This window comes from Triticum aestivum, chromosome 7B, assembly GCF_018294505.1.
Source record: "Triticum aestivum cultivar Chinese Spring chromosome 7B, IWGSC CS RefSeq v2.1, whole genome shotgun sequence".
NCBI classification, from domain to species: Eukaryota; Viridiplantae; Streptophyta; class Magnoliopsida; order Poales; family Poaceae; genus Triticum; species Triticum aestivum.
Window position 1 is genome coordinate 305613188 of NC_057813.1, and position 9291 is coordinate 305622478.

Here is a 9291-nt window from a genome sequence, read left to right on the forward strand (position 1 = left end):
TAGGCGGCCGGTTGTTGAACCGGTATGGGCCAAGCCCATCTAGCTTTGTCACTTAGGGCCCAAGCCCATGAGGAGGTGCTGACCTAGAAGGAGGCATCAGTCCTCCCGTTCCCAAGCTGAGCCGCCACACACACAGAAAAAGGCTACCGAGAGAGAGGTGGGCTCCTGCGACTGCAACATGGTATCAGACCTAGGCGGCAACGACGGGGCCTGACGGGAGTAGGGCGGCGACGGCGGACCTAGGAGGCGGAGTGGGCTCACCTCGGCGCGGGCTCCTCCCTCTTCCCCTCATTCCCTTCTCGTTCCCTCTCGCGGTTGTGCGCTGGCTGGCCTCTCGCAGCTGCAGGGGAGCTGCGCCAGTAGCTGCGTGCGAGTGAGGAAGACAAGGGGGCGGCGCGAGCTGAGGAGGTGCGCATGCGGGAGGGGCTGTAGAGGGGACTGACAGGAGGTGTGCTGCTGGAACTGCTGCTGTGTGCAGCGGCTAAGTCAGAGGAGAGAAGTGTGCTGCAGCTGCCTGAAGCTGAGGTTGCCGTTGGTTGCTGTCCTGCTGCTGAGGAAGGAGAAGTGGGGCAGTGTTGTGCTGCTGATTGAAAGGGAACTGGAGACTGCTGATTCTGCAGAGGACTGTGCGGCTGTGCTTGCTGCTATTGTTGGCTGTGTAGGCTGTATCCGAAGATGAGTGAGCCAACAGGCCTTGCTGAGGCTTTCGAGAAGCTAGCTAAGATCCTTGAGGAGTCGAAATCTGGGGCCATCGTTCCTCGACAGGAAGTGGCTCAGAAGATCGAACTGTCGCCCATGGACATGAAGTTAGAGGGGGTTACCAATTATCTGAGCTGGTCCGGAAGGGCGTTGCTGGCTGTGGAACAGAAGGAGCTTGATGGGCACTTGTTGGGTGCTGTTGCTGAACCAGGAGACAAGACTACTGTGGAGGGAAAGAGATGGAAGGTCATAAACTCTGTGCTCACTGGCTGGTTGTTGAACTCGGTGGTGCCCCCCATTGGACGCTCTGTGGAGGGGCTATCCACATCCGCTGCGATATGGACGACTCTGTCCACCTTGTACTCAGGTAAGGGCAATGTCATGCTCATTGCTCAGATTGAGGGGAAGATCAGTCGGCTGCATCAAGGTGATGACATGTCAGTGATGACATATGTGGCAGAGCTGCAGGCTTTGTGGGCAGAGCAGGATAACTGCGACCCTCTGGAACTCTATGATGCGGCTTGCATCGAGTCAGGGCGCAAATGGATTGCACGCAGGCGTGTGCTGAAACTGTTGGAGGGGCTTAGAGGTTGCTTTCATGGCAGGAGGACATCCCTGTTGCACCAACCTCTCCTGCCCTTTATTGAGGAGACTATTGCTGCAATGTCTCAAGAGGAGGTGCGGCTATCTCTTGAGCATGCAGACATGAAGGTTGTGCCGGCTTCGACATTTGCAGTCACTGAGCGCATGGAGTGGAGCGATCCCAACAAATGTCATATCTGTGGGGAGATAGGTCACTGGAAGTGGGCGTGTCCAACTCGTGGCAGAGGCAGGGGATACGACAAAGGGGGAACTGGCAGAGGCAGGCGTGGTAGAGGCAGAGGTGGATACTCAGGGACCTCAAGGGGTCAGGCTTCTATGGGTAGAGGTGGCTACTCAGGACACTTAGGGGATCAGAGGGCTCACATGACAGTGGCAGGAGACACTGGGACGTCACAAGGCAAAGATGCAGTTGATGCTGACTATGGAGACTTTGCTCTCTGGGCCTCCACTGATGAAGGTAATCCGGATGAGGCATGTCTTGCTTCTAATGAGAGTGCTCCAGAGTGGGTTCTTGACTCTGGAGCATCTAAGCATGTTGCTAGTAATTCCTGCATATTTGAGTCTTACCATAAGCACCCTCCGTCTCACACAGGCACAATGCAAACTGCTGATGGCACAAACCAGCCTGTCATAGGGGTTGGCACAGTCAAGTGCACTCCGACCATCTCCCTATCCTCAGTGTTACATGTGCCAGCTTTTCCTGTCAATTTGGTCTCTTTCAGTGCTCTAATTGATCAAATTGACTGTCGTGTGATCCTTGACAAATTCGGTTGCGTGATTCAGGAGCGCCAGACGAGCCAGACGGTTGGGACTGGCACCAGGCGTAGGGGGCTCTGGTACATGGACCAGGAGGTGCAGCCGGACTTGGTGTGTGCTGCGACCATGGAGGACAAGGAGAAGGAGGCGATGATCCATCACTGTAGGATGGGACATGTATCTTTTGATAAGATGAGTAGAATCTTTCCGGATGTTATGTGTGGGATAGGCAAGGGCAAGTTGACATGTGATGCTTGCGAATATGCCAAACACACACGAGCCTCATATGTGAGCAAGGGGCTTAGGAGCATCTCTCCTTTTATGCTTATTCATTCGGATGTATGGAAGAGCCCAGTTGTATCAATGAATGGAATGAAATACTTTGTTACATTCATCGATTGCTATTCTCGTATGACTTGGATTTATATGATGCGTCACAAAGATGAGGTGTTTAGCTGTTTTCAGAATTTCCATGCCTTGGTGAAGAATCAGTTTCAGGTGCAGGTGCAGGTGATCAGGACTGACAATGGGACAGAGTATGTGAACAACACATTTGGGGCCTATTTGTCTGATCAAGGTATTCTTCATCAAACTACATGCCCAGACACCCCTCCTCAGAATGGAGTGGCAGAAAGGAAAAATCGGCATATTCTTGAGGTTGCTCGGTCATTGATGTTTACGATGAATGTGCCCAAATTCTTGGGGAGTGAAGCAGTTATGACAGCCACATACTTGATCAACCGGACACCATCAAGAATACTAAGCATGAAATCTCCGTGTGAGCTAGTATATGGAGAAACTAAGTTTGTTGTTCCCCCAAAGTTGTTTGGCAGTACTTGTTTTGTTCGAGATCACCGTCCTTCTGTTGGAAAACTTGATCCGCGAGCGGTGAAGTGTATTTTTCTGGGCTATTCTTCTAGTCAGCAGGGGTATAAATGTTGCTGTCCCTCAGAGAAACGCAAGTTTGTCAGTATGGATGTAACCTTCAGGGAGTCTGAGCCATTCTATGGTGAGCCAACAGATCTAAGTGTGTTGTTTCAAGGGCTTGACCATTTACACTCTGTGCAGGATGGTCAAGAGGGGGAGAAGGTTGTATCTCACACTCAGGAGGATTCTGTGGGCACTAATGATGTGCAGGTTCAAGTCCAGCCAATTGTGGGTACAATTCCGGTTGGTACTCTCACTGATGGTGATGTGCAGGTTCAGGTCCAGCCAACAGTGGGTTCCATTCAGATTGGTAATCTCCAGCTCCCTGTTCAAGATCGGTGGCAGAAGACCCCCCTAGTGTACTCTCGACGAGAGCCACAAGTGCCACAGGTGCATGACTCATCTGACACTCGTCTGGTATATTCTCGACGGCAGCCACTTGTGCAGGAGGGGGAGCAACAAGTGCAGGGGGAGCAGTCAGTGCAGGGGGAGCAACAAGGCAGTGGTGCAAGCTCATCTGACACAGTGGAACTGCCTATTGCGTTGCGAAAGGGGACACGTGAAGCGGCACAGAAGGCTTTACCACCGAAGGTTTTTGATGATCATGATATCGGAAATGTTGTGTCTTATCAGGCTTTGTCTCCTTCCTATAGAGTGTTTGTTGCCTCTCTTCAAACTGTGTCAATCCCAAAGGATTGGAAGGCTGCAAAGCAAGATCCGAAGTGGCGTGAAGCGATGATAGAAGAGTTGGAAGCACTGAGGAAAAACAAGACGTGGGTGCTAACTACATTGCCGGCAGGAAAGAAAGCAGTGAGTTGTAAGTGGATCTATACAGTGAAGCAGAATCCTGAGGGGAAGGTGGAACGGTATAAGGCCAGATTGGTCGCCAGAGGATATAGTCAAACTTATGGAATTGACTATGACGAGACGTTTGCTCCAGTGGCAAAGATGAACACAGTAAGGATATTGGTTTCCTGTGCTGCAAACTTTGGGTGGAAATTGCATCAATTAGATGTCAAGAATGCCTTCTTGCATGGTGAGTTGCAGGAAGAAGTGTACATGGAGATACCACCAGGTTTTGGTACTTCACAGACCACGGGGAAGGTATGTAGGCTGAAGAAATCCTTGTATGGACTGAAGCAATCGCCGAGGGCTTGGTTCGATAGGTTCAGACGTGCTGTCCGTGCTATGGGGTATGGTCAATGTAATGGTGACCACACGGTGTTCTACAGACACTCACTCTCTAATCGAAAGATCACCATTCTTGCAGTTTATGTGGATGACATTATCATCACCGGAGATGATGAGGAGGAAATAAAGAGATTGAAGGGGTGTCTGAGCTATGAGTTTGAGGTGAAGGATTTGGGCAACCTAAAATACTTCCTTGGGATTGAAGTGGCCCGGACAGAGAAGGGAATATCTTTGTGCCAAAGGAAATACACCTTGGATCTCTCGAGTGACATGGGCATGATGGGATGTCGTGCAGCCCCTACGCCGATTGAACAAAATCATCAAGTGACAGCTCAGTCAGGCGAGCTGGTGAATAAGGAAGATTATCAGAAACTGGTTGGGAGGTTATTGTACTTGTGTCATACCAGGCCTGACATTACGTATGCCGTGGGTGTGGTGAGCAGATACATGCATGAACCAAGGAGTGGGCATCTTGATATTGTGCACAGAATTCTGAGATACTTGAAGGGGACTCCGGGTAAAGGGTTGTGGTTTGCGAAGAGTGGACATCTTGAGGTGGATGGCTATAGTGACTCTGATTGGGCCAGTTGTCAAGATGATAGAAGATCAACTTCTGGCTACTGTGTGTTTGTGGGAGGAAACTTGGTGTCATGGAGAAGCAAGAAACAGGCTGTTGTGTCTAGATCAACAGCAGAAGCCGAGTATAGAGCATTATCTCAAGGGTTATGTGAGATGCTCTGGGTGAAGTACCTACTGAGCGAGTTGAAACTTCTGAGGAAGGGACCCTTGAAGGTGTGGTGTGACAATCAGTCAGCTATTGCCATTGCTAATAACCCAGTTCAGCATGATAGGACAAAACATGTGGAAATTGATCGCTTCTTCATTAAGGAGAAACTTGATGCTGGGATCATCAGTCTTACTCACGTCAGCTCTGGGCAACAGTTTGCAGATTGCTTGACAAAGGGACTGGGAACGAAGGACTGTAACTTGGCATGTGACAAGATGGGGATGATAGATATCTACCACCCATCTTGAGGGGGAGTGTTGAACCGGTATGGGCCAAGCCCATCTAGCTTTGTCACTTAGGGCCCAAGCCCATGAGGAGGTGCTGACCTAGAAGGAGGCATCAGTCCTCCCGTTCCCAAGCTGAGCCGCCACACACACAGAAAAAGGCTACCGAGAGAGAGGTGGGCTCCTGCGACTGCAACACCGGTCGACCGATTCGATCGCCTGGCCAATGCCTAGCATCACCATTCAAATTAGTATATATTTTGATCTAATAAAAAGTTAGCTCTCCATGAAAGATACAGAATATCACATGATATTACTAGATTTCGGGGAAATAAAATTGAATGTAATAGAATCCTTTGTCACAAAATATGACAGAATTATAAAATGGACTAAAAAGGAATCACAAGAAAATGAATGGCAGAAATAGGCAAGAGGGAAAACCTGCACGGCGTTGGATGGCGCTGCTTGGTCTACAAGGCTTCCACGATCATCATACATTGCACGGATCTGCCATAATACCCGTGCCATTTTATACAGCAATTGGCCAACAATTACATGTGCTAGCTAATGTCAATTATATGTGCTAGCTTCTGTTTTTCAAATGCAAGGCTAGTCCAGTCCATATACTGAATGAAATCATGTTCAGCAAGTAGGAAATAAAGAAACAAACCTTTCCAAAAGCTTCACCACAAACAAGAATATCGCCCTTATTCAAGGTTCCATTCTGTACAACTAGGGTGGCAAGAGGTCCTTTAGCCTTGTCAAGACATGCTTCAATAACCGTACCCTTTGCATTTCTATGAGGATTGGCTTTTAATTCTAGCAACTTCAAGTTCGCAACAAAAGCAAGTCAAAAGGGAACTACAACAAAAAGCAAAAAAGAAAGTCTAACCAAAAGTATACCTCAGCAACAAGCATGACAGTCTCTAATAGCTCATCAACATTCTCTCCCTTAAGAGCACTTATCTGACAGATATCACAACTAAATCAGCTCAAGATAGGTAATAAGTGGCTACGGTAAGGAACTTCCTTTTTCCAGAGTGTGCCAATAAACAACCTGAACCATCGGGGTGTCACCACCCCACATCTCTGGCATAAGTCCTATCTGGGAAAGCTCTTGCATGACTCGTTCTGGATTAGCTCCCTCCTTGTCCACCTGCTTGCATATGAGGTGACTGAAATATGAGAAAGTGGAAAATAAATTGAATTGTTGCAAGTAAGAAAGAGAGTGGCTAGAAAATAGACCTTATTTATAGCTATTACAACAGGGACTCTGGCTGCCTTTGCATGCGCAATTGCCTCATTTGTTTGTGGCTGAACGCCATCATCCGCAGACACAACAATGATACAGATATCAGTTACCTTTGCTCCTCGAGCTCTCATTGCACCAAACGCCTGTTGTGTCAATGATTAGGAAGAGTAATATGACATGCGGAAGTGAGAAAAATATACGAAAATAATATATATTGCTATACCTCATGCCCTGGAGTATCAAGAAAAACACAAGCCTGAGGGTTTCCATCAACTGGCACAAGAACCTGATATGCTCCAATTCCTTGTGTTATTCCACCAGCTTCAGATGCCACCACCTGTATGTCACTTCGGTTAGACATACAATTCTTTGTAAATGGTTGTTACCGTGTATGAATGCCAACAATAACATGTCTACCCCATGTCACAGACAAAGGACATGCCAAGGATAAGCTATTACCAATTTACCTTGCTCTTGCGTATATAATCCAAAAGAGTAGTCTGCAGACAGAAGTAGAAATGTCAAACAGTGGTCAGAATAATTAAGTCTTAAAATTTATATAACACGTGGTACCTTCCCATGATCAACATGACCCATGATAGTTACAATGGGAGGCCTTACTTCCAGTTTATCCAAATCCTCCTCATCAAGGAACTCATTCTTCTTTGCCATCTCTTCCACTCTCACCGGACCATTTTCCAGTACTTCAACTTCATATTCCATGCAAACCATCTTAACCAAATCTTTATCAAGAGTCTGAACATTGTCAAGCATTGCTCCTCTCACTGATAAAAAGCGCAGAATTTCTGATTCGCCAACTGCCAGTTGATATGCTAATTCGTCAACATCCATACCTTCTTCACCAACTTCAAGGATCTCAACCCTAACAGGCTCTTCAGCTTCTAAAGCCTCAAGCCTGGCAGCCCTACGTTTTGCCTTGCTCCACCTCCTTCCCTTGCGCACTGGAGCGTCGTCATCAACTGATCGATCATCATTTGACATACGTCGGCGGGGACCAGCTGGTGTAATAATTTTTTTATGACGATTATCCTTCGCTTTGGCTGGTGGACCGCGTACTGGCTTGACAGGGTCTACCAGTGCCTCAGCTACAGCTGGATCAACCATTGGTCTCTTGGAAGCAAATTTGTCGATCAGGATGGGTCCTTTTTTCTCCTTTGATGTGTCAGCTTTGACAGGGCGACGAGGTGGTGGTGCTACAGAAGGTCTTGTTTGTAGGTGAGGTGCTAGTTTTGATGGAGATGACACTGAAGGTTCAGCAGCAGATATGGACTGATCCCTAGTTTCAGTGCGTGGCCGATCTCTAATCACCTTATGTACAGTGGGCACAGGGTTCCCCTTTCTCCATACACTCTTTAGTGTTTTTGTCCTTTTGGAATTCGAGCCTTCCTCCACCACTATTGGCACTGAACTATTAGGCTTTGCCACATCATTCTGTCTCAATGCACGGTTCTCACCATCCACATTTCTGGAGCTCGAGGCCTCAAGTTTCTCTGCCTTCTCCAACACCTCATCCAATGACTCTCGGACCTTCTCTCGGTCTTGCAATGTTACGCCTGCTGGCTTCCTGGCAGGTGCTGATGTTGTTGCTGTATCCATGCTTGCTGGTGGCCCATTCAGCCGAACTGGCCTCTGCGGGGGCTTTGAAAGAAGATCACTGTCATCATCAGCTTTAACGTTCACACTTGCTCTTGATGAGAACTGAGCTCCCTTCTCATCGATCAAGTTAGTTATGACCATACATCTACATAGTCTTCCAGGTGCACATGGCCACCTCCGGACACCGTCAAAACCCGTGAAACTGATCCTTGAAACCAAGTGCCCTCTCCTCACTGCCGCTGTCGGCAGTGGACCAGGCCTTCCGTTGCTCCCCAGGTTGGTAACAGAAGCAGGAGACGCCATGACAGTGCTCTTAAAAACACTGCCTCGCACTCATAAAGCTGAGGAAGCAAGATTAATTTTGAGTGAGCATAATTTTTTGGGAAACAATAACCGAAAGCGAGCTAGGTGATCAAACGAGAAAAACACCTATGTACTTGCATGTTGGCCCGATATATCTAAATTCCAGTAGAACTTTATAAGTTTAAATTTTAGAAGAATGTAAGGGTGTAACAATTTAAGCTGAAATCTGATAATTGACATGCCTATACGGACTGGTTGGAACTTAGAACCTACAAAAATGGATTTTATTTCTCTGGGACACAGAAGACAGCACATAAAAAATTAGTGAGAAGTGAAACCAAGCTTACGAATAAACGAGGGTTTTCCGCCGCAATCCTGCAAGTTGGCGTACAGCCACAAGGGCACGGAGCAGACCGAATGGCTGGCCGTAACGAGGCCGGCGCGAACACTGACGGTGGCCGTGCGTCGGTGGGCGGGGGAGCGACGCGAGCAGGCCTCGAAGGAGGCGGTCTAAGGGTGGAGAGGCGGCAGCGTGGGCGAGGGAGCGAGTCGAATGGCCGGCGAACGACGACGGCGACGCGGCGCGGGGCGATACGGCGGCGGGGCGAGTGGGAAGGAGCGGAGGGTGCGCGTGCAGGAGTGATAAGGATCGGACGGTCGAAGTTAAGCAGCCGATATCAGAATAAAATGGGGAAAACAAATGCAAGAGTGATAAGGTGGGGGTTTTTTTTTGACGGGAGTGATAAGGTGGTACTTCGGAGAGCCACTCAAAGGGATCGTCGTCCCTTCCATGCGAGTGTCGTAGAGGCTTTCGCTCTTTATAAAACCAGTTTCTCTTTTTTCGAGTGATATAAAACCAATTGTACTCCTCCGTTCCTAAATACAAATATGGACCGCGATATTTGGCACGCGTGTGCCACATTGCTAAAAGT

The 9291-nt window shown here is 48.3% G+C and overlaps 1 protein-coding gene across 2 annotated transcripts in view; it reads right to left on the minus strand.

Moving 5' to 3' along the window:
* LOC123156780 (translation initiation factor IF-2, chloroplastic) overlaps nt 1-9076 on the minus strand; it is a 25833-nt gene extending 16757 nt beyond the window's left edge. The window contains exons 1-9 of one of the 2 annotated variants that reach the window (XM_044574956.1): nt 8707-9072; nt 7013-8397; nt 6907-6939; nt 6663-6776; nt 6433-6582; nt 6245-6343; nt 6091-6153; nt 5858-6013; nt 5629-5694 (exon numbers count right to left, since the gene is read on the minus strand). In XM_044574956.1, the coding sequence (XP_044430891.1) occupies nt 5629-5694; nt 5858-6013; nt 6091-6153; nt 6245-6343; nt 6433-6582; nt 6663-6776; nt 6907-6939; nt 7013-8359 (2028 nt within the window). In that variant the 5' untranslated portion in view covers nt 8360-8397; nt 8707-9072. Of the gene's footprint in view, nt 1-5628; nt 5695-5857; nt 6014-6090; nt 6154-6244; nt 6344-6432; nt 6583-6662; nt 6777-6906; nt 6940-7012; nt 8398-8706 lie in introns of both variants that reach the window. The other variant, XM_044574957.1, reaches the window with a different exon arrangement.
* Between the last annotated feature and the right edge of the window lie 215 nt (nt 9077-9291).